The sequence below is a fragment of the Cherax quadricarinatus genome, chromosome 71, assembly GCF_038502225.1.
Source record: "Cherax quadricarinatus isolate ZL_2023a chromosome 71, ASM3850222v1, whole genome shotgun sequence".
Lineage (NCBI taxonomy): Eukaryota > Metazoa > Arthropoda > Malacostraca > Decapoda > Parastacidae > Cherax > Cherax quadricarinatus.
This window is the reverse complement of record NC_091362.1, coordinates 6,884,236-6,910,860: the sequence shown is the minus strand read 5'-3', so window position 1 is coordinate 6,910,860 and position 26,625 is coordinate 6,884,236. Positions and strand designations below refer to the sequence as shown.

At 38.1% G+C, this 26,625-nt stretch overlaps 1 protein-coding gene across 4 annotated transcripts in view; it reads left to right on the top strand.

Annotated features, from left to right (window-relative positions):
• The window catches only part of trbd (ubiquitin thioesterase trabid), a 111,837-nt gene extending 86,978 nt beyond the window's left edge, over positions 1–24,859 (top strand). For 3 of the 4 annotated variants that reach the window (XM_053793626.2, XM_053793623.2, XM_053793624.2), the window contains 2 exons: positions 1,255–1,403; positions 20,436–24,859. In XM_053793626.2, the coding sequence (XP_053649601.1) occupies positions 1,255–1,403; positions 20,436–20,514 (228 nt within the window). In that variant the 3' untranslated portion in view covers positions 20,515–24,859. Of the gene's footprint in view, positions 1–1,254; positions 1,431–20,435 lie in introns of all 4 variants that reach the window. The other variant, XM_053793625.2, reaches the window with a different exon arrangement.
• Positions 24,860–26,625: the final 1,766 nt, after the last annotated feature.

Sequence of the window (26,625 nt, the reverse complement as noted above, 5' to 3'; positions counted from 1 at the left end):
ACTGCACATTTACTCAATTTTCTCAACCCAAATAAAAAACACCAGCAGGGTACATGGAAACAATACAGTATTTGAATAATTAATCTCTAAAGAGACATGGCTCAGCTTACATCTGTCCTGGGATTTGGGGCATCACTTGACTTACGTTTTCAGTTTCTGGAATTAAAATGAAAATCTTGATTTCCTACTTGCATGGGCCTCCATGTACATGATGAAGTCAATACCTTAGCTAAACTAACATTCGATAAAATGAATGTCAGATATAATAAGAATGTTAAACCAAAGCTTAAATCACTCAAGTCAGAAATGAACTAGTAAATGAACTGTTTGAAGAAGAGTCCAGATAGAAGCTGTCAGAGCCATTGTCCATTATGATGAAAGTTAAGAATCAGTAAAACATGTGTATGAAGAAAGCCATATGAACAGTATATTATAGGATGCCGCTGCCATGTTAAACTTGTGTATACAAGTATCTTTGATAGCTCAGCTTGTATGGAGATCTTAATCACATGAATTATAAAGTGTTTGGAAATATACTGTTGATTGGGTTAAAAACTAAATCACTGTCTTTGATCATTCAAAAATTCAACTCATTATAAATACAGCAAGTCTAATTGACCCTACCAGAGATGACAAACAATTTCAGTGTTAATAATAGACTTAAAATTTAATATTGTTTCCTTGTTTTGTATCAACCAGATAATTAAATTATTAGTATGTGGTGAGATTGTAATTTATGAAATGGCATAATTTTGTAAAATTCAGATAGAAAAACTAGCCAGTGGCATAAGATAAAGACTAGTCAACTAGCTGCTCAGGTGGCAATAATTTAAAGTGTGGTTGTTGTCTGCCCACACTTGTACAGAAGCACGAATTACAAAGGCTAGAGTAATGGCAAGACAAATGCTTCTTGTAAAGGAAACTTGGGGAGTACATGTGGAAAATAACTATGAGTGCATAAGTGGAAATACAATTGACCAGATTATTATGAGTTGGAGCTGCTTGGACTGTTGTATCCATGGGGAAGTGCTAAGCCTGTAGTGGTCATACAGCACATGGGGAAAGGAAGGTAATCAGGTGTGATCTGAGAAATGGGTAGGTAGCTCTGGTTACTTGGATTAAAAGCCCTTGAATTTGGGGCTTCCTGGAGCCTTTCATGGTCACTCCCTCAGAATGGAGCTGTTCATTCATCCATGGTTGTAACATTATAGATAAGAGCCTGATATATTTATCATTTTATTTTCTTTTTCTCAGGTTGGTTGTGAGGAAACATTGCTAAGACAGTGGCTGGAGGTATGTGTGAGCGAGGGAGGAGTATTGGTGGCCCAGCAGCACCTCACTAAGAAACCACTAGCAGTAGCTCAAATGACAGAAGAGTGGCTCAACCATTACAGAAGGCTTGCGTAAGTCTGTCTCGGGGAACTTCTACAGTAAGTTCCACTGAGAAAGTATGTTTTTGGTGCTTGTTAAATGTTTAGCAAAGTCTGTATGTATTGTTGTATATTGTTGTTCTTTTCCATTCGTTGCAATAATGTTTTATCTTAAAGTAGCTGCTTAGATTATGTTGCTTTAGATCCTCATACTTTAATAACCTGTTCTGTGCTGCATCAAAGTCTTATGCCATGATCTTCAGTTTCTCAGTATTCTCCAATTTAAATTTAGTTTTTCATTTCCAGTAGTAGGTAGTAGGTTGGTAGACAGCAACCATCCAGGGAGGTACTACCGTCCTGCCAAGTGAGTGTAAAACGAAAGCCTGTAATTGTTTTACATGATGGTAGGATTGCTGATGTCTTTTGTCTGTCTCATAAATATGCAAGATTACAGGCATGTCTTGCTACTTCTACTTACACTTAGGTCACACTACACATACATGTACACATTTATTTATACACACTCATCTGAGTTTTCTTTGATTTTATCTTAATAGTTCTTGGTCTTTATTACTTTTCCTTTTATATCCATGGGGAAGTGGAATAAGAATCTTTCCTCCGTAAGCCATGCGTGTTGTAAAAGTCAACTAAAATGCCGGGAACAATGGGCTAGTAACCCCTTTTCCTGTAAAGATTACTAAAAAGAATAAGAAGAAAATTGTTTTCTTTCTTTTTTGGGTCACCCTGCCTCGGTGGGAGACGGCCGACTTGTTGAAAAAAAAAAAAAAATTTCCAGTAGTAGTGCACCATTACCATTAAGACACACTGGGGTGCAATTAGTGGAGCACAGTACCTTACAGATCATCCCTCCACACCCCTTTGGCAAGGCCATTGTTTTGGTGTGGGGGAAGCAGAACATCACTGCTTAGTGTAAGCAAATTAGCTGTCAATCTCTGAACATGTGCCATATGATAGTCTTTTTGTGGTTATCCCCTCTGTTTTCATTCATGTCAATACTATACTTCATCTTTGGATATTAATCATGGCACCCAACATGAATAAAGGTGATGCTGGAGGTACCAAACAAATAATTAGGTGTGAAACTTATAATTGCTAAGAAAATTGTGATTAAAGGTTCTCAGAACCAGTTATCAACATGGTTTAGTTATTCCTGGGAAGGTTACTCACTCATCGAGTTGGCAGAAAGTGGAATAGTCTGGAAAGTTTTGTAGTGGAGGCAGGAACCATACATAGCTTTAAGATGAGGTTTGATTAAGCTCATGAAGCAGGGAGAGAGAGGACCTAGTAGCGATCAGTGAAGAGGCAGGACTAGGAGCTATGATTCAACCTCTGCAACCATAAATTGGTGAGTACAAATAGGCAAGTACATAATTACACATTCGTGTGCCTTAACCATTTGCCTATGCTACCTGCATTTTTATATTTGTTGAATATATTAGGTGGTTGATAAAAACTTTATTGATAAAGTGTGAAAATATTATTATAAGAGTAAATTGTATAGTGTTTGTGATGTAGTGAAGATGAAGGCCACAGGTTGGAAACCACAGTTGGCCATTTTGGCCACTAAGGGCAACATGAACTATATCTACATACTTCAGTAGCAACAAGAACAAAGAGTAAGGAATGATAGGTAAGATAAAACTCTTTCTGGCCACTTTTACCTTATGTCAAACAAATATGTGTGCCACAGAAATACTGTATGATGATTTCAGTACTTGTGGTTTTGAGGGTCATTCATGCTCCCACTTCACACTTTCTATAATATGCTTTACTGAATTGAGAAAGGCATTGGTGAAACCTCTTAACAGTAAAGATATCTAGGTGTTACACATGTGCATAATTCATCAGCTTGTTATTCTATACTAATAATGTTATAAAAGAAATAAAGTCTTAAACTGAGTAAATAACCAGCTTCCCCCAGGCTTCGGAAATGGACTTCAGAGGAACTCTACCCTATTTTTTTACCCATGCATTTTTTTGTCCATAAGTTGCAGAAATCATTAGAAACGCTGTTTTCGGGAACATAACCTGCGCAAATTATGTATGTCTACTGTATTTTCTCTCAGCTTAGTAGCTGGTGTTGGCTTCACAAACACTACTCTGTCTCGGTGTCAGTGGCTTCATACCTACATTTCTTAACCCTTAGAGAGTCCATCCTGCAGTTCTATGGCTTTGAAGCCTGGGTCCAAGCTGTAGTTCTGTGCCATGAACTCAAACTCACTCAGATAAGCTGTGAGTGGTAAATTTGGGCCTAGATATGAGAGAATGCCTCTATGTGATAAGTGTGCACCATATAATACAAATCCTACAGCATGCAGTGCATAATGAGAAAAAAAACTGCAGCCATGTTTTTGGATTAAAACAGTGCCTTTGTTGTGTGTATTCGTATGTTTTTTATGGTTGTATTCGTGGTTTCTTGGTCTCATTTGATACAATGGAAGATATATTACAGAAATAGAGATGATTTTGATTGGTTTTAGTACTGAAAATGGCTTGAAACCGAGTTCACAGTAGCAGAAATGTTCAATTTTTGCTGATGTTCAAGAGTAAACAAGTGATGTCACGCATCCAATATATGTCAGCTTGTGGGTCTAATGTGCATTCACGAATGTGCTGATATTATTTATACAATTATTACAATATTGCATAAAGTAAATCGTCTATTTTTTGGTGTGAATAAAAATTCTTTGTGAATAAAAAATCAAAATGCAATTAATTTGTAAAGTCTGGAAATGTAACCAATAAACAGAGGAAATGTTATTTTAGTGCCAGGAATGCCTGCATTGTTTTTTTATGGACTCTATTTTGAAATTGAAATATTTTGAACTTTGCATGAAATTTGCCAAATTACTAATTTCCAATCACTTTATTGGATAGTTAAAATTGTTGACTGGGCAGTTTCTTGTGCTCATTCAATAAAATAAAAATATTACTAGTGAAATAGCTAAGAATTTGGTCTACTGGAATAACATAATTGGCCTACAATGGGAGTCAAAGCGGGCAAAATCGCTGATTTGTAAATATCGCTGACGCATCAAAATTCGCGAGTGTAATTTCCTTAATTTCCATCAAATTTTGTACTTTTTGTTTTATTACCTTCAGAAAAAAATTCTTTACCATTTCATAAGAAAAGATAATTTTTTTTTTTTTAAATTCTTGGACCCTGTGAAAAAGTTTCAGATTGGGGGTCTGGACCCTGAAAGGGTTAAAAGATGTCTCAAATATCATTATTGCTTTTATTTAATCTGTGCAGTTCCAGCCTCCTCTTCAAATCCCTATACTGAGCTCTTAGGTCTAGTTCTTACTCCTTTGGTACGGTTAGTAGAGTCATCTACAAAACCTGTAGAAAATATCTGAATATTGCTGATAGGAAAGTGCTGAATGACCCCCACAGATGAAGGAATTTTCCTGAGTAAAAGATATGCAAAATTTTTAAAAGAGAATTTGATGTGTATTTCTTTAGCACGCGCGCACACACTTACACACGTGCATGCACGCACACACACATACACACACACATACACACACACACACACACACACACACACACACACACACACACACACACACACACACACACGCACGCACGCACGCACGCACGCATGCACACGCATAGGAAGCAATGTAGTGGAGGCAGGATCCATACATAGCTTTAAGCAGAGGTATGATAAAGCTCACGGTTCGGGGAGAGTGACCTAGTAGCGACCAGTGAAGAGGGGGGGGGCCAGGAGCTTGGACTCGACCCCTGCAACCTCAACTAGGTGAGCGTGCACACACACACACACACACACACACACACACACATACATACATTTGATACGTTAGGCCCATATTGGAGTATGCAGCACCAGTTTGGAACCCACACCTAGCCAAGCATGTAAAGAAACTAGAGAAAGTGCAAAGGTTTGCAACAAGACTAGTCCCAGAGCTAAGAGGTATGTCCTACGAGGAGAGGTTAAGGGAAATCAACCTGACGACACTGGAGGACAGGAGAGATAGGGGGGACATGATAACGTCTTACAAAATACTGAGAGGAATTGACAAGGTGGACAAAGACAGGATGTTCCAGAGATTGGACACAGCAACAAGGGGACACAGTTGGAAGTTGAAGACACAGATGAATCACAGGGATGTTAGGAAGTATTTCTTCAGCCACAGAGTAGTCAGCAAGTGGAATAGTTTGGGAAGCGATGTAGTGGAGGCAGGATCCATACATAGCTTTAAGCAGAGGTATGATAAAGCTCACGGTTCAGGGAGAGTGACCTAGTGGCGATCAGTGAAGAGGCGGGGCCAGGAGCTTGGACTCGACCCCTGCAACCTCAACTAGGTGAGTACACACACACAGACAAAATGGTAACTAACACCTACACACACACACACCTACACACACACACACACCTACACACACACACACACACACACCTACACACACACACACACCTACACACACACACCTACACACACACCTACACACACAACAGGCCTAGTGTCAAATCGACATGTGCCTAGGACAAAATGGTAACTAACACACACACATACATAAATGCTCTACTATTCTGTATATGAATCCTGGTCTTAATCACCATTTGGCTGCCTTTTAGAAATTAGAACACATGGAGAAAATTTTGTTACCTTGTATTTTTCACTTTATTATAAACCAACAATTTTCCTTTTTTTATTTTCTCCTTCATACAGGAACTTGATCTTTCTCTTTCAAAAAGTTACTAAGCATGCAAACTGGATATTTCAAATTCAGGAGGGTTGCAGATGCAGGATGATATATGACAACTTAATGATCATCAAATATTAATTTTATAATTCAGGAGTTGTGGACAACCTGCATTATTGTGCACCCTCTTCCCCTATTAGACTGTTAATGAGACGTTTTACTGTGTGTATGTGTTTGTTTTTGTTTTTTTTCTGTCTGTGTGTGGCATCTAGTGAATTTGTAGCAGCGATTCTCCCTGAACACCTTAGGGACAATTTTGAGAGATGCAGTGTCATGCATCCGTCAAACCTCATGTATTGTATATTCCATCTTTGTACTGTTAGTGCATGTTTTAAGCCTTGTGTATTACAGTATGTGTGAAGGCTTACTCAGCCCTGTAACAACTTCAGACAGTATTACCAAGGCTGGCTCCTCCTCAGGAAAATTAATGAATAGAAAAAGAAATAATTCACAAAGATAAACACTTTATTATTTATTAAAGCAAACATAAAACAGTGAAACATGAAAGGTATATCCTATTTGAAAGAAAAATGAAAAATGAAATGAAGAAACGACATTTGAACTCAACACTAATATATATATATAGTGATAATGGGGTGTCTGGTGGAGGTTGACACAGTCTTGTAGAAATCGTAGCCATTGCTGATGATGTGGGGGGGAGGGTTGCAGGTGTTGGTGACAACCCAATGGCTTGTTCTTCACCGAGTATAACCGTGAATAATTAGTCCAGATGAAAGGAAAGCAGGTTCGTTACCACTGCTATGATGAGGGGTTATGTCCTGCGTCTATACATAACAGGTAGATAGATCCAACATTGGACGTCTCAGGACTTTAGTCCGTCTCCATCAATTCTTCTCGTTGGTTGGCAGGTGACCCAATCTGTCATTCCAAGCTGTAAAGAGAGACAGGTTACCCACTGCTTAAGAAATCACTCTCCATGATAAGTACAATACCTAAAAGACGTGGTGATTATTAAAATATTTATGAGATATCAAGGCTGAAGGGACTAAGTTTATTATTGGTCAAAAGTGAAGCTTTCAACCAATAAGTCCACTAAAATATGAGCAGGCGTGTACTTACAGTAGTGTTGGGAGCTGTGAGTCGAGTGATTTACTGTTTGACCGGAGCCCCACACATCACCTTTTGGGGGGGGAAGGAGGGGGGAATAGCGGGAGCTAGACTTACCCTACCTTAACAAGCAGCTGGCAATCAAACTATCACTTTCGGGGTGGGGGGAAAAAGGGGGGGGGATAGGAGCTAGACTTCCCCTACCTTAACAAGTAGCCGGCAATCAAACTATTGTTACCATGTACTTGCTCGATACTCCTATCTGTTGAACTTTTCCCTCACAGTATGTAATAAAATATACCTATTGGTAAAATAAAAAGATGGGGTGGTAGGGAGGTGGAATATTGAAACAGCTTCAGAAAGAAATCCAAATATTTTATCTACTACTCCGAGTGTATGGGTCCTGCAGTTGCACCAGACCACATATGTTTTTTTTTTTTTTTTTTTTTTTTTTACTCTTACCCACTCTGTTACAGTAGTCCCCCTGTATCCAGTGGTGATACATTCCAAGCCCTACTGTAGATGCCAAAACTGTGGATAGTAGCAAACTCAATATACAAATCGTTTTTTGTTTGCATACATACCAATGATAAAGTTTAACTGATAAATTATGCACAATAAGACATTAACAACATTAAATAAGAATAATAATAAAAAACATTACTCCACCCCCACCACTGCTGGCTGACTGACTGCTTGGCTGACTCACTGCTTGGCTGACTCACTGCTTGGCTGACTCACTGCTTGGCTGACTCACTGCTTGGCTGACTCACTGCTTGGCTGACTCACTGCTTGGCTGACTGACTGCTTGGCTGACTCACTGCTGACTGACTGCTTGGCTGACTGACTAATTGACGTATTGATTGACTTACTGACTAATTGACTCATTGACTGGTTGACTTACTGACTGATTGACTGACTGACTTTTGGCAGTGCCAGTATGTCTCCGTTTGCTGTCAAATCCAATTTTCAGTGTAGTTTTTTATTAATTTGTTGAGTGATGTTGATGAAACTTTATATGACCATGGTTTATAATGCATTCCTAATCAAATAGTAAAAGAATTAATGAAATTGGATGATAAATAAAAAAAATGAAACCACAAATTGCAACCTCCTTAATATTTTTGGGCCAAGGTAAACTGCGGATAACCGAAACCACAAAAACCGAATCCACGAATATGGGGGTTCTACTGTACTGTGAAACTACTATACAGTACTGTACTATAGTATTCAGGTTACAATACACACATTCTTAGTGTCCAGTTGTCTTCTGCATCAGTAGACCAAATCTGCTTCATCAGAAGACATCGAGACGATCATGAAAAATGAATTTGGCAGTTTCAGACAATTGGCAATATCATACACCTTCCCTCCCCCTCCCCCTCTGTTAGTCCCTTAATGAAAGGCTATACCACATTAATATTTATATGTATTTTTATTTATTTATATTTGCCTCGGTGGGAGACGGCCGACTTGTTGAAAAAAAAAATTATTATTTTTAAAGTAAAGCATTGTTTGTCATAATTTTTTTGTTTATTGCTATTCAGTATGACTCACAAAATCATAATGACACGATTGCAAACAAGCCATACCACGGGTGGGGTTTGAACCCACGGTTCAGTATGATTTAAATAGAAAATACTTGTATTTCTCTTTGGGATCTTATGTTGGATCTATGGCATTGACAGTAATTTTCATTATTTTATTTATGTTGATGCTCATTGTTTAACCATTTCACTGTCTTGTATGTAGATCTACATTACTGACACCGGCATCACTTATGTGGGTCGTTGTTACTAATATCACTTCTGTTAGGTGAAAGGACACAAGTGCAACTAATGTGACATTTTATTGTGGCAACATTTCACTCTGCAGGAGCTTTGTCAAGCCGTTACAAACAATACATGGACACAAAGGGTATATATAAGCTTAGAGTGAGGTGTAAGGCACAATATAATTGTTGTAGAAGTAGTAGTTGTAATAATAGTAGTAGTAGTAGTAATAGTGATGCATATGATAGTAAAAGCCGACTTGTATATGAGTTAAAAAGGTTATTAAAGCTTATTGCTTGGGTAGCATGAAAATAGGTTGGCTAAATATTTTTGTTAGTGAATTGGATTTGAGAAGGCCTGTTTCAGTGTTCCTCTTCTTTTATGTTCTTATGTAGTGTATCAACAGCAACAACTATGTGATGGCAGGGTTTATTGTTTTGAGGAGGATTCTTGCTAATACTTCAGAGATGATGAAGCTGACTTTATTTTTCTTAATTGTGTTAGAAATAGCAATTAATGATGATTCAATACATTAGTAATGATGGAAATTAGGTTGTTTGATCACTAGTCAGGCATCGTTGAATTTCATGAGGCATTTTTCAAGTTATCATTCCTACATGCATTAATGTGTTCATTGAGACACGTTTCGAGGTTTCTTGCTGCTTCACCTGCATATATTCTGTTGCAGTCTCCAAAAGGTATAATGCAAGCCCCTGCATTGACTGGGTCATGGTGCTTTGATTGTGTCCTGGCTAGATTCCCTATGGAAGTGCTGGTTGTGATGGCGACTTTAGTGTTAGCTCGTACGAGTACTTTAGAAAAGTTCAGTGGCACCTGGCTGTTGGGAAGGATTATAACTGTTTGGAGTGGTGTTGGTGTGTAGACAATTAATGATCTGACAAGCTCTTTTCTTGCAGTCTTTGATGAAAAAGGAAAGTAAATGTAGATCAGTGAAGGTTTGGTGTATATGTATGTACACTCCTCATCAAGAAACTCTGGACTACAAATTCGGTAAGCTCTTAAGAATAATCCAACAATGATGCCTCTTTTGGTCTTAGTATTTTGACTGGAATAGAAGCATGTGGGATTATTTTTGTTTGTTGGTTTTCGGTAAACTTGAAATCTTTAGATTGTTATCTCCTTTGTGAACTCTTCTTCAAGTGTATACTGAATAACAGATTCAACTGCATTGAGCCTTGCCTGAAGATTCTGGATATCAAAATGTTTGGAAGTTATTATGAGGACATTGTCCACATATCATAAGCAAGTGATGCTGGTGGGGATGATGATGGCGAAGCATTCAGCAGCTTCCAGGTGTTCCATATACAAGTTGGCTAAGATGACACTGATGGGGGACCTCATTCCCATCCCATAGGTTTGTAGAGCCTGTTATTGAAAAAAATCAGTTGAAATTAATGCAGAGTTCAATCACGTTAACAAAATTTCCAGAAGGTAGAGGAAGATTAAGGTCTCAATTGACTTTACATTGTAGAATGTCAATGGATTGTGTGGTGGGTACTTTACCAGAAGTTACGTCCAAACTACTTAGTTTTTTGTTTTGGATGGAGAGTTCTCTGATGTTGTTCAGAAGGTCACCTGAATGCTTTAGATGAGCGGGGCTGATGGTGTCCAGAAGACAGGAAAGATGTTTGTCAAGAACTTTGGCTAGTTTGTGTGATGCACTGCCTTTACCTTATGTGATTAGACTGAGAGGAATATTATGTTTATGGGGTCTTAGGTAAACCATACATGTGTGCTGATTAACCCTTTGAGGGTCGACAGGCCCTCTCCGAAACTCGTTCTCAGGGTCGGCCAAATTTAAAAAAAAAAAAATTATTTTCTCTTATGAAAAGATAGAGAATCTTTTCCCGATCATAAAGACACCAAAAGTTTGAAATTTGATAGAAAACTTATGGAATTATGCTCTCGCAAAGTTAGCGGTCTCGGCGATGTTTACGCATCGGCGATTTTGCCCACTTTGAGCCCCATTTTCGGCCAATTTCACTGTACTAGTCGACAAAAAACATGAATATTTCGCTAGAACTCTATTTTTTCTATCGAATGGGTGCAAGAAACCACTCATTTATGAAATTCAACTATCCAGTACAGTGGTCAGAATTTAGCAATTTTGCCAATTTCACACAAATTTCAAAAGATGCCAATTTCCGAATAGGGTCCAGAATACACAAGAAAGACATTCCTAGCACTAAAATGACATTTCCTCTAGTCATTAGTCACGTCTCAAGGCCCCTCTTATATTCTTTTGCTTTCCACTTTGAATTTTTATTTTCACAAAAAATATAAGATTTACTGTTATGCAGACTACTGCATTAGTGTAAAAAATGGTATAAATATTATTGGTGCACTTGTGAAAGAATATTAGACTCACCAGTTGACGTGTATTGCACGCTTGGCACGATTTGTGTACTTTTGAAGTTTGGTAAAAATCGAACATTTCTGCTACTTTGAGCTCAATTTCAAGGCACTTTTCTTTGTAAAACCAGTCAAAATCATCTCAATTTCTGTAATATGTCTTCCATTCTATAAAATGAGACCAAGAAAACTAGAATACAACAATAAATACCATACGAAAATACACTGCAAAGTCGCTGATTTATTCAAAAAAAATGGTCAAAGTTTTTTTTTTCTCATTATGCACTGTGTGCTGCAGGATTTTTTTTAGACTGTGCACACTGACCACATAGACCCATTCTTTCATATGAAGGCCTACCAGCTTTCTCCCACTAGATTTGAGGCCGCTAGAATTTATGAGTACTAGTACGTCAAAAACCCCTACGCGTAAGACGTACTAGTACGACGAAAACCCTCAAAGGGTTAAGGGTTGCTGGTTATCAAGTGCAGAAGTTTCTTCCCTTCACTAGTGCATTTGAGTATTTGTCTGGTTTTGTATAGGACATCTTTGGTGAGTGTCTCCCACTGTTGTGTGCTGATGAGTTCGTATGTAGATTGGTTGTTCAAAAGGTCCATCATTTTGGTGTTGTAGTCACTGGTGTTGGGTATGACAACTCCACCTCTTTTGTCGGCGGTGGTGATGATAATACAGTGGACCCCCGCATAGCGACCTTAATCCGTGCAAGAGGGCTGGCTGTTATGCGAAATGTTCGGTATGCGAATGAATTTTCCCCATAAGAAATAATGGAAATCAAATTAATCCGTGCAAGACACCCAAAAGTTTGAAAAAAAAAATTTTACCACATGAAATATACATTTTCCTACACACAAAGAGAAGGATACATGCACAATAGTAGAGTAGTACATGCACAATATATATTGTGCATGTACTACTCTACTAAATGAAGAATAAATGACACTTACCTTTATTGAAGATGCAGCAATGACTGATGAGACACTGTGTCCTGGGAGTGCCTTTTCCTCCTGAGTACTGTAGGTCCTGTTTGGCATTTTCTTCCAGAACAGGCCTTATCACACTGTGTATGCCACTACGATTCTTAAATCTCTCAAACCAACCTTTGCTGGCTCTAAATTCACCAATATGAGCACTAGTTCCAGGCATTTTCCCTGTTCACCTGGGTGTTAGTCGACTGGTGTGGGTTGCATCCTGGGAGACAAGATTAAGGACCCCAATGGAAATAAGTTAGACAGTCTTCGATGACACTGACTTTTTTGGGCTATCCTGGGTGGCAAATCCTCTGGGGTTAATTGTTTCTTGGTATTCTCAATAAGCCACACCAACAACGGTGCTACAGCAGCAGCAGCAGCAGCTGACGGTGGTACAGCAGCAGCAGCTGACAGTGCAGCAGCAGCTGACGGTGATACAGCAGCAGCAGCAGCAGCTGTACCACCAATAGTAGCGATGGTTGATTGGGGTTTATTATACAACCTGGCCAGCTCGGAGACACGCACTCCACTTTCATACTTATCAATGATCTTTTTCTTCATCTCCATAGTAATTCTCACCCTTATTGCTGTAGGGTTGGCACTAGAAGCTTTCTTGGGGCCCATGGTCACTTATTTTCCAGAAAAAAATCACCAAAAACACTGTAATAATACAAAATGTTCCGATTGTATGCTTGGATGTTACCGCGGAGGCTGGCTGGTAAACAATGCCACCCGCGGAACATGTGAGCGTGGCTCAGGCCGCACATTGGACGCGTCTCGGACGAAGGCCGCTGAGCGGGTTTTTGGGCGCTATGCGGGGCAAAATTTTAGCGATCAAAGCGTCCGCTATGCGGATTGTCCGTTATGCGGGGGTCCACTGTATTTGGGTCATTAGCAAGGTCCTTAACCCTTTCACTATCGAGACCCCTGCTCACAAACTTGCTCTCAGTGTCGAAGAATTAAAAAAAAAAATTCTTATTAAATGATAGAGAATCTTTTCCCAATGGTAATGACACCAAAAGTATGAAAATTGAGGGAAAACTTACAGAATTATGCTCTTGCAAAGTTAGCGGTCTCGGCAATATTTACGCATTGGCGATTTCACCCACTTTGAGCCCTATTTTCAGCCAATTCCATTGCTCCAGTTGACCAAACTCATAGCTATTTCACTAGAACTCCATTTATTCTATTGATTGAGTACAAGAAACTGCCCATTTACCAATTTTAACTACCCAATAAAGTAATCAGAAATTGGTAATTTGGCCAATTTCATATGCAATTCAAGTAAGGCCAATTTCAAAATAGGGTCCAGAAATAACAATACAAACATTCCTAGCACTAAAATAACATTTTCTCTGTTCATTAATCACGTCTCCAGGCCCCTCTTATATTACGCTTGCTTTCCATTTTTTATTTTTATTCACACAAAAAAGAGAAGATTTACTGTTATGCAGACTACTGCATTATTGTAAAAGTGGTATAAATAACATCAGCGCATTTGTGAAAGCATATTACACCCACTCGTTGACATGTATTGGATGCGTGACATGATTTGTTTACTCTTGAACATTGGCAAAAATTTAACATTTCCACTTCTTTGAGCTCAGTTTTGAGGTACTTTTAGTCTGTAAACCATTCAAAATCGTCTCTGTTTGTGTAATATATCTTCCATTCTATCAATGAGACCAAGAAAATGAGAATGCAACCATAAATACCATATGAAAATACACCGCAAAGTCGGTGTTTTAAACCAAAAACACACACTGACCACTCAGACCCATTCTCTCATATGTAGACCTACCAGCTTTCTCCCACAAGATTTGAAGCTGCTAGAATTTTGGCGTAATATTACAGGACCGACACTGGCTTGCGAACCATAATATTACAACACTGACAGTGAAAGGGTTAGAGGAGTGATACACCATCTAGGGAGATTAGTAGAAGAAGGCTCACATAAAGCTGCAGTGAGAATGCCCTGTATATAACCCCCTCTGGAAGGTACTGTCACTGTGTCTGTGGTTTCTAGTGACTAAGTCCAATTGATGGTTTGGTTTGCGTAGGTTAGTGGTAAATTTGGGACCCAGATTCAGTGCTTGTTTCTCATAGTCAGTCAAGGTGTGTGACAATAGGCTGTTTATAAAGAGGAGGAACACTGAAACAGGCCTTCTCGAATCCAACTCACTAATAGAAATATTTGCCCAAATTATTTTTATGCTACCCGAGCAATAAGTTTTAATAACCTTTTTAACTCGTGTACAAGTCGACTTTTACTACCACATGTATTACTACTATGTACTACCACTATTATTACAACTAAACAACGATTACATTGTGCCTTACACCTCACTCTAAGGTTATTTATACCCTCTGTGTCCATGTATTGTTTGTAATGGCTTGACAAAGTTCCTGCAGAGCAAAATGTTACTACAATAAAATGTCACATTAGTTGCACTTGTGTCCTTTTACATAACACATTGTCAGTAATTCTACCAACATTAATGCAGCATCATTTATGTAGGTTAGTGTTACTGACATCAGCATCACTTACGTAGATCTGTGCTCCTTACACCAGCATCACTTATGTAGATCTATGTTTTGAGATCAGCTCCCTCAGATAAACTGAGAATGGTCAATTTTCTCCTAGACATGAGGGAATGAGTCTTGTGCAGTGAGTGTGCAGAGTGTTAAAAAATCCTGCCATACATGGTGCACAATGGGAAAAGGAAACTTTTAACTTGTTTGGTTTAAAATAATGATTTTGAGTTTTTTCTAGGATGGTCTTTATGGTTTTATTGCCTGTTTCTTCATATCATTTCATAAAATGGAAGGCATACTACTAAAATAGAGATGATTTTAATTGTTTGAGGACCTTAACCCCTAAACTGCCCAAACGTTGATCTACATTTTAACTGCTAGTGCTTCGAATATGTTGAAAACAAAAAATAAAACTAAGAGGACAAAATTAAGTGCCACTACTTATCGAGATATAAGGGGCTGAGGTTGGCACTGGATGGATGTTGGCTGTTTGGAGTGACATCTAATGCTGTTGTATCTGAGTGCCTCTGCAAAGACAGTGATTGTGTGAATGATGATGAAAATGTTGAACGATGATGAAAGTTTTTTCTTTCTTTTGGGTCACCCTGCCTCGGTGGGAAACGGCAGACGTGTTACAAAAAAAAAAAAATACAATTTATAGTAGTTCTTGTGATTTCATAGCTAATCTTTGTTCTGACACTAATATTAGGTACAGTGGTACCTCAGGATACAAAATTAATTCGTTCCAGGAAAAAAAGGCAAGTACACCTACCATCCAGCTTACGACCAAGCTTGGTTCCGACCAACCGGTTGTAAGTCAAAATGGACATAAGTCGAACTTTACTACTGAATATCAACATCACATTTTTGTAATGACTTTATTTTATTGTTTTATTTTGGTACTTCATTTTCTACTTTACTTTTTATGCTGTTAGTACTGTATTTTATACTGTAAGGTTTAGGATAAACACTGTGTACAACACAAACAGTTGTTTATTTCCCAGAAATTTGGCATAAAAAGCACGGTCGTAAGTCGAGCAGTCATACGTGAGCAGGTCCTAAGTCGGATGGTAGGTGTACAAAGAGGCAAACACACAATTCAGGGTTGACGAAAGGAGCACAGTTAGTTGCCTATCTAAACAGGCTGAGGTGGATGGTAGAGGTTCTGGTGCTGAAGTTGATGGTTGTACTGGAGTGTGTTTAAATTCTGTAATGGTTTTCTAGGCTATTTTACCCTGCAGTACATAATACAGCTGATGGTAAGACATCAGCTGCTCTAGACACCACTTCAGAGTACTGCTTCTAGATTTGTCAGGGTCCTCTTCAGTGAAAATGTTAAACTTTAACCCTTTCAGGGTCCAGAGACCAAATCTCAGAGTAACAGCCAGGGTCCAAGGATTTAAAAAAAAAAAATCTTACAGAATTAAAGATATTATTCTATAGGCAATAAAACAAAAAAAAATTCTGATCAGTAGTTTCTAAGATATAGAGACGTGAAGTTGACCCTCAATGACCAGGTGGTGGCACCAGCCACGACTTACATAAAGTCACATTTTTTTATTTTACTGTTTTGTTCCTTTTTTCTTTTCTTTTCTAATTTTGTTTTTTCCAGTAACGTTTGTGGCCTGTGAGACCAATGTAATGCATAATGTATATATGTACACTCATTGTATTCAACACAATAACCACACTAATATTTTCATCATTATTTTGTTTACAATAATTGTTTTCAACAAAAAACATGCAAAAATGTTTTATATTAGTAATGTTTTATTATACGTATATTTACATATGTACAGTCACTGGACGTGTTCCTAGAACTGCTACAGTCTGTGAAAGTCTTTGAAACAAGGTGTCATGCACAGTGGTGTCTTATTCATCTGTGGACCAGTATGATTATATATTATGCTTATAGACATGAGGCATAAGCATTATTGTTGCAGAAAACAAATGCAGTGGACCCTCGCCTAACAACGCATCGCATAACGTTAAATCCGCCTAGCGATACATTTTAATGCAAAAATTTTGCCTCGGCTAGTGCTAAAAAACTCGCTCAACGCGATTCGTTCGAGACGCATCCACATGCGGCCTGAGCCCACCTCACTTGTTCCGTGGGTGCCAGTGTTTACAAGCCAACCACCGCGGTCGCTTCCAAGCATACAATTGGAACATTTCATATCACAGCCTTTTTAGTGATTGCACCTGCAAAATAAGTCACCATGGGCCCCAAGAAAGCTTCTAGTGCCAACCCTACAGGAAAAAGGGTGAGAATTACTATGGATATGAAGAAAGAGATCATTGCTAAGTATGAAAGTGGAGTGCGTGTCTCCGAGCTGGCCAGGTTGTGCACAAAACCCCAATCAACCATCACTACTATTGTGGCCAAGAAAACGGCAATCAAGGAAGCTGTTCTTGCCAAAGGTGCAACTTTGTTTTCGAAACAGAGATCGCAAATGATAGAAGATGTTGAGAGACTGTTATTGGTGTGGATAAACGAAAAACGGATAGCAGGAGATAGCATCTCTCAAGCGATCATATGTGAAAAGGCTAGGAAGTTGCATGAGGATTTAATTAGAAAAATGCCTGCAACTAGTGGTGATGTGAGTGAATTTAAGGCCAGCAAAGGTTGGTTTGAGAGATTTAAGAATCGTAGTGGCATACATAGTGTGATAAGGCATGGTGAGGCGACCAGTTCGGACCACAAAGTAGCTGAAAAATATGTGCAGGAATTCAAGGAGTACGTAGACAGTGAAGGACTGAAACCTGAACAAGTGTTTAATTGTGACGAAACAGGCCTGTTTTGGAAGAAAATTCCAAGCAGGACCTACATTACTCAGGAGGAAAAGGCACTCCCAGGACATAAGCCTATGAAAGACAGGCTTACTCTGTTGATGTGTGCTAATGCTAGTGGTGGTTGCAAAGTGAAGCCTTTTTGGTGTATCACTCTGAAACTCCCAGAGTGTTCAGGAAAAACAGTGTCCTCAAGGCTAATTTGTGTGTGCTGTGGAGGGCAAACAGTAAGACATGGGCCACTAGGGACTTTTTCTATGACTGGCTACACCATGCATTTGCCCCCACTGTGAAAAATTACCTTCTGGAAAATAAATTGGACCTTAAGTGCCTCCTGGTATTAGACAATGCTCCTGGTCATCCTTCAGACATGGCAGAGCAACTTTCTGCAAACACAGTATATCACTTTGACTGGCCTTTTTTTGGTGGGTATCCTAGGTAATTTAGACTATGTATGATAACTGTACTTATGTGTACCTGTGCCTAAATAAACTTATATAGTCCTTGATTCTGGTTTATGAGCAGCTCTGGGACAAGGACAGGCAGACACAGAGACAGAGACAAAAAGACAAAGATAGAGACAAAGATAGACAAGATACAGACAGGGATAGAGAGAGAGATAGAAACAGAGCTAACCAGCCAGCCCCCCAGCCAGCCTGCTGAACACGTATTACACATGTTCCAGAATCTTTTCTCTTAGGGCATAGGTTATAGGACATTCTAGCAGGATGACACTACCTGTTGTATCAATATTTAAAGGATGTGGCACAAATGTTCCACATGGGTTATTATCTAGGTTTTTGATATTTCCTTGACCATTTGTAGCCACATACAACTCAAAGCCACTAAACTCGGGTTCAGCATCACTTTCCTCTTAAAAGGGGAGTGTTAATACGACATGGTATTAGTGAATCCCTGGGGTTTGCCACGCTGTTTGCTCTAGCTGGTGCTCACTTGAACTGGTGTTCCCACAAGGTACCAAGTGGTCCCAGATTTTTTAATACTGCTCACACTGAGTGTTAAGACCCATCTGTACTGACTAGACATCTCAGACCTATTGTGTCAAATTTGCAGGCAGGAAAAATAAAACATTGATCCACATTTGGAGTGCTAGCAGTAAGAACATAGATCAGCATTCGGGCAGTTAAGGGGTTAAAGTAAGTTGAAATCAGGATCAGAGTAACAGAAATATTTGATTTTGTACAATTTTCCTGAGGACAAGTGAGGGTCACCCCCCCCCCCCAATCTGTTTTATTGGTTTTTAATAAGTCTCAGTCAGTTATTGGGGTGCTGTAAACCATGACCAATCACACTGGTTATATTTAATTATTCGAGAAATAGGGTAATTATTTGATTTTTTGTGATGAATTAAAAATGGAGGACAAGTATAATATAGAAGAGGCCTTGGGACATGATTAATGAACAGAGGAAATGGTGCTTTAATACCTGGTATGTCTACAGTTTTTTTTGTGTGTGTGTGTGCGTGTGTGTAAAAATTATTGATTTCTGGGCATTTTGTAGGGTATGGTTGTTAATTGAATGAGTGGTTTCTTGTGCTCAGTTGATAGAAGGAAAGGCATCCTAGCAAAATAGTAAAAAATTTGGTCAAATTAACCCTTTCAGGGTCCGTCCCGTAGATCTACGGCTTTACGGTGAGTGTCCAAACCGTAGATCTACGCCATGAGCTCAGCTCACTCTGATAAACTGTGAGTGGTACATTTGGGCCTAGATATGAGAGAATACATCTATGTGGTATGTGTGCACCACATAAAACAGATCCTGCAGCACACTGTGTATAATGAGAGAAAAAAAACTGAAATCATGATTTTTCGATTAAAACAGCAACTTTGCAGTGTTTTTTCGTATGTTTTTTATAGTTGTATTTGCGATTTCTTGGTCTCATTTGATAGAATGGAAGACATATTACAGAAATAGGATGATTTTGATTGGTTTTAGCACTGGAAATGGCTTGAAATTGAGCTCAAAGTAGCAGAAATGTTAAATTTTTGCCGATATTCAAGAGTAAACAAACGACCTCACATTTAATACACGCCAGCTGGTGGGTCTAATATGCATTCACAAATATGGTGATGATATTTATACAATTATTACAGTATTGCATAATAGTAAATCTTCTATTTTTTGGTGTGAATAAAAATTCATTATGTGAATAAAAAATCAAAATGGAATTTATTTGTAAAGCCTCAAAACGTAACTAATGAACAGAGGAAATGTTAGTTTAGTTCCAGGAATACCTACATTGTTTATTCTGGACCCTATTTTGAAATTGGAATATTTTGAACTTTGTGTTAAATTGGCCAAATTAACAATTTCCGATCACTTTAATTTGTAGTTGAAACAGTTGACTTGGCGATTTCTTGTGCTCAATCGATAGAATAGAAGTAATACTAGTGAAATAGCTAGGAATCTGGTTGACTGAAATAATGTAATTGGCCTAAAATGGGAGTCAAAGTCGGCAAAATCGCCGATTCGTAAATATCGCTGACACATCAAAATTTGCGAGAGCATAATTTCGTCAATTTTTCATCAAATTTCGTACTTTTTGTTTTATTACCTTCACAAAAAGATTCTCTACCATTTCATAAGAAAAAATAACAATTTTTTTTTTTTTGAAAATTCTTGGACACTGGGGCACCACTTCAGATTTGGGCCTTGGACCCTGAAGGGGTTAAGGGTTAAGGCTTCTTTATTTATGTACTTTATTGTAAAATAGTGTACTGTATTATGATTTCTATTTTAATTGTTATTAACTTTATTTATTCTTTGCAGACAAATGGAATGTGCTCCCTACCACCGGCCAATAACAAGCCAGGGATACTCTAGTGATGGAGATTCTGAAGAGGAATAATTGAATACGTGCTGTGTCCTCTTTCCATTAACCAGTTCTTGTTCATTACATCAAATATTTTGTGGAGGTAATAGTTTCAACCAAAGTATGCGTTCAAGTTGCTTCCAGCCTTCTCACCTCCACTGCTACTTTGCCTTTGTGATGGAAATTGAATAATTGCCACTACCTGCCTGCTGCAAGTGCCTGATCAGCCAGGTTGTAATGGCTATGTAGGCCTGTGGGATGCTTTCAGCAACAGTAGAGTTGACCCTGTAGTCAGCAAGGAAGTCTGGCCTCAGGCTGGACTTTCAGGGTAGAACACTCAAAACTGGTCACAGGTATGCCATCTCTAGGGCGTCTAATCATGAATTAGACCTTTAAGTCTCAGTGCAAACAATTTAAGTTTCTATATACTGTAGTTGTGGATGCTGTGTTTCCCACAGATTTACTCGAAATATTTTTTGTGATGCCTCATTGGTCTAAATGTATGTACATGTATAATCATTAAAAATGTGTTTCACTTTTATTTTACATCAGAAAATGGATTAAAAAAAATTTAAAGAAGTTCTCAAAATTTGTGACCCGAAATAGCAAAATGTTAAATATTTTACAATAATGCTTTTTTCACATGCATTTAATTTTTTTGGTGTTAGAAAGACAGTCATACACTTTCTTGCTCAGCGTACCCTGTACAATATCTCTTTCAGATAGTTTTGACACGGGCAAATTATTTATTCCTTTAGATCTTGTTATCAATCCACACACAGTTGCAAAGTCATAAATAATATATTGTTAATTGTCAGGTGTTCAGTGTCATAGATGTAACTGTTTGCATAGCTTTTGTTTTGAGAACAGTACTGTAATGACTCTTCAGACAGTAGTGAAGGTCCATTCTATGTAGAGGAGGATTTCATTATTACCAGAAAGTTCTTGGAGAGCTCTAGAGAAGCGCAAAAAAAATCACGGAAGCAAATATTAGCAGCCAAAGACTTGTACCTTGAAGATGGTGCCACTGTTGAAATACATAGATTGTGCTTTAACAGATTAGTTTCATAATTGTTTAATCATATGTTTGCCAGCATCAATGAGCAGTAAAGATCTAGTGAAATAATACCAAATTTGAATGCTGGTTGCATTTTTTAAAAACTTGCTTTAGAGCTTTTCTTGAAAAAAAAAATCGAATCCATGGTCAATGATATCAATAGAACTAAATGAAAAGTCTGCAAAAATGTGATTACCTGTACATATTTCAATAAGGAATTAAGAAAATATTTCTAAAGAATTTGTTTAAATAAACTTTGTAGGAGAAAACTTGTAAATGGCAAATGAGAGCTGTAAGGATTATTTCACAGACTGGTGCATTTATATTTGTCTAAGTGTGTGAATCCTTAATAAGGACATTAGTCATTTGACTGCAGATAGTTGAGATAGAGAATGGACTACAACTAAGAGACCGTAAACCACTTAAAGACCACATAGTGATTGAGGCATCAATTTATCATTTAAAAGTATTTCATTCCCTCATTAAAAAAAAAAAGAGATTGCTAACCGTCCAGTAATGGAGTGCTCGGTCGAAAATATGTGTATATGGTTTTAAATAAGGATTTTAATTATTTTAGCATATGCTGCTTTTATAAAAGTCTAGTGGTTAAAACAGCAGCAGTGAAGAACTCAAGTTGTAAGAAGTACACAAATATACATGGCATTGGAAACTTACTGATTAATATCAGCAAGAGTAACTTATTAATAGTAGTACAAATGAACTCCTTAAGTATTGCTATTCATGTTTTTAGAATTGGGTGATTAGTGTAAACATCCTCAGGAGAGATGTGCTAAAGTATCTTAGGGTATGCCAATTGAGTGTGTGAAGAATACAATAATTTTTTTTTTTATAAATTGCAAGAAACAAAATTATATCCTCTGATGGTAGGATTGTAGTGGAAAATTGTTTGGAAATCTTGAATGTAGCACGTGGCATAGAGAGTACCAACACAAAGTGCAGAATTAATTTTACAGTTGTGTATACAAAGTTTCATATTCTGTTGTGTTACTCTTTGACCAAGTATTAAGTGAGTGTTGTACATTTATTATAAATGTACTTTGATTGGCCTTATGAAGTAATTTTAGCTGATAGTAAAACCAAGTAAGTGTTGTTGGATAAACTGCAGTTTCAATAAAAGAATAAGAGTCACATTAATGTGACTTGAACAATTCACTATTAACCCACAGTTTATGGTAAATAGAGCAGATAAGAGAAATTATCAGCAGTGGGTAGAGGTGTTCGCTTACCATTAGGTACGTCAAGGTTCTCTAGTAGATCAGCATCATGTTCTGCACTTTTCTAAATGTAGGAAAGGACAGTAAGATTGTTCCATTTGACTTGTACTGTTTATTGGCAGCTTTGAAAACTTTTCAGATCTAACTATTCAGACCTTCCACAATACTTAACCAATTAGATAATAGATTGATCTAAAAAAAATTTGCATTGAAATAATAGATATTTCTTGGTGTATTTTTATAGGTATATTGCAAATTATTCACTGGTATAGACTCCTAAGATTGTTGAGATTAAAGTGTAAATATAGCAAAAGATTTAAAAAAAAATCAATACATTTTTAATACAGATCAGTGATCAAGAATGGGTCATTATGGTTAGAGGAAGCAATGTATCAACACACTCGGTAGCACCCCAAGTATACATTTACAGTAATTTTCCTTACTCTCGTTATATATCATCCATTAAATGAGACATTTCATTGTGAACAGTATCTTATACTTTATTTATTTGGTTGTGAATATTTATCAGTATTTTCTGAATCCTGTCCTAGCATTGCGTGGTATGTTGTAGAAAGGTTAATATGATGCATTTAAATGTTCTACATTGAGAGCACAAACAGATAGCACTCTGCTCTTGCTACACATACAACTATCACTGGAAAATTGAATGTCTCAAGTTGCCAAAGGAAATTTGACAGTGTTTATGGCTACCTAACCCGACTTTTGTGTTGTTCTTTTCCGTCCAGTTAATTACATTGGTGAAGAGTCTGTGCACTCTTTAATTTCCCAGAAATTTCAATTTTAGTCTATTTCAAGTAACTTGAATCATTATGTACATATCTATATTTTTTTTTTTTAATTTTCATTATATGGTACTTTTGAAAAAAATTGTAATTTAACCCATATTAAAAACAGATATTAAGCTAAGCATAATTCATAATGCTGTTTTTCTTGAATTGTATTCTTCAGGAAGTGAAACATTAGAACTAAAATACAAGTGTATAATGCCCTCTCATATCCAAGTTAAATGTGGACCAGATAAGTGAAAAATAATAAGTCACGATACCATGGCTGGAACAATTCACTATTTACCCACTTTCTCCTTACCTCTTCACCTGACCTCTTTAACATCCTTCTCACTGTTTCACCTGACCTATCTTTTGGTTTTCTTCCCTTGTTTTTCTCAATTGTGACTTGATAATGGTCCAATAGAGACTACAACATCTAAGGTTTCACCTTGAAATTGTTGTTGAATAGTGAATTGCTCCAATACAGTGCATTGTGGTATGCATTTGTAACTTTAAATATAGCATCATTGGTCAGATTTGTTACCTAAGTTTTTCACCAGTCATTAATGATAAATTGATATCTGAATATGTATTAAAGATTTACTCTTGTAATGTGAGGACATAGAGGAGCTGCTTGTGTTTACTAAGGGTTGTATTTGCTAGGTAGCACCATTCACATTTCATCATCATTCTCAGCTTCTCCATGGTTACAGTACAAACCAATAACACAGTATGGTGAAATAATAGAAAACAAACCAATGGGGATATTCAATAATAATCATTACAATATACAAACACAAACACATGATGTTATTGAATATTCATGGCTTGACTTCATAGATTTCACCATCCACATTTTAGCTGTCAGAAGTGTAAAGCTTAATTTTGTAGTTTTGTCAGAGAAGTTCCATAGTGTTAATTCATGCATGATTTTAAGCTGCCTGTGCAATTTTTTTAAAGAAGTAGTTTAACCCTAATGATGCATAATTGATAGATGTCTATAAACTTTCTTGTCTGGTATTTTCTTGACAGGGTGAAGTTCAAATTTTAACTGGAAAGTTAAAATCTCCAGTTATGTAGTTATTTTCTTTTGCAAGACTCAGTGCAAAGCCGTAGGGTGTCCCTTTGTCACCATCATTACCTGACTAGAGGCAGAATCTGTGTTCAGTCTGTATGTTATCACAAAGTCTTAGAAAGCTAACTCAGAGTAGTGCATCTCCAGTGGAGTGTTTACCACACATTATTGTTATGTATATATAATGAGATTATACAAATTGATGAAAGTAAATTGAGATGTTTTACTCTTCTTTTTCTTTAACATGAAAATTTAGTAAGCATAATTTCAGTGTTAACCAACACCCATCACTGAATTGCTAAATCCCTCATTTGCTTTACTGTTAACAGGTTCTCTTTTAAAATGGAATTTCATACACATGAAGTTTAATTGTTTCAGATTGTACAACATTCTAAATACTTCACCTCTTCAAGAGGGACTTCTTGGCACAGTGAAGAGGCTGTTGGGCTGAGGAATTAGACCTTTTGGTCTCCTGCCTCAGACCGAACCTAATTTCCCCCAATTCTTCCTTCCCTATCCCATCCTCTCCATCCCTTTCTTTTCCCTTTCCTCCTCCTCATCTCCCTATCTCTCCCCTATCCCCTTCCTGTTTTCAGCCTTTGGGATTCTTCCCACAGGCACTCTAGTTCCTAGGTAGGGAGAAGGGTACTGTCGTCCATCCCATTCTGTTGAGGTCCATGGTGGTGGTGTAGTTTGCCATGGAATCTGGATCACCTGGGAATATCCCACTCCCCCTCTGGTCTCCTGGGGGTTGGCTTAGGGTGTCTTTCAGGAGACAGGTGTATCTCTGAAAGCTGCCTTTTGGATTCCAGGGGTGGTGGCCGAAGGAGGTATGCTTTGTGCTGGGTATCCAGCTGCCCTCTCTTTTGTCCACTGAGGTGGCTCGGTAGATGTGAGGTTGCTATCCCAGATTGCTGGTTTACTAGAATGAAGGGCAGGGTATGGCACGGGTTTCAAGCACTACTTGCGGTGCTGAGTTCCTCTTGGGGGTGAAGGGGGATTGACGTCCCTTTCATTTCTCCTAGGAGCTATCCCTCCATGTCCCCCCCCCCTTTTTTTTCTTTATTTTTCTTTTTTTTTTTCTAAAAAAAACAGAAAGAAAAGTGACATAACCATGGAGTCTCAAGTACATGAAACAGCTTCCCCCAGGCCCCTTTCTGCTACTGCACCTTGTTCCAACCCTACCTCATTATTTAACCACTCTTCGGACATTTCTCACACCCCTGTACCTCCTGCTGGTGCTGTTTTGTGACCCGCTCCAGGTACCGGAGTTCCACCTGACTCCTTTGATACATCTTACTTCCGTACTTCTTTGACCGTGCTTCCAGCTTCTCCCTGTACAGTGTGGCGATTTTCGGATTGCCTGCCCGTACCACATCAGACCAACTCTGGTCCCACACCTAAACGCCCAAGACCATTACCGGATGATACTCCTTCACTTCCTTCTCGTTCTGCTTAGAAAAGACTGGCATGATACTTTCTCCCCTTACACGTTATGTTTCAAAATACACAATGAACTAAGTTTTTTACTCTGCTACTGACTTCTTCTCCTGACTATCTTTCTGATCATAGTATTAGCAAGGTGCTCCTATGCCATGTTGGTTGCGATATATCCTTTCATGTCCTCAAAAGTGGTGCATACATTGTCACGGTACAGAATGCTATCCCAACTCGTGATCTTTTGATCTTTCTCTCCTTACAACCATAGATGTTATTCCTGTAACTATTGAAAAACATCATTCTCTCAATTCTTGTAGTGGTACTGTCATTCTGCCTCATACCATTGTCCAACAGAATTTCCAGACATGTGGTGATGACATTCTGGAACAGTTTGAGCTCCAAGACCTCCCAATCCTCAAAGTAGACACTTATGTCCTCCCTGCCCGCAGGTGGAGACGATATCCTTGCAATGTAGCTAACTTAACTTTTGACTGCCGTGAGCTTCCATCCTCGGTTTATATTGCGGGACACCATTTACAAGTTTGAAAGGTG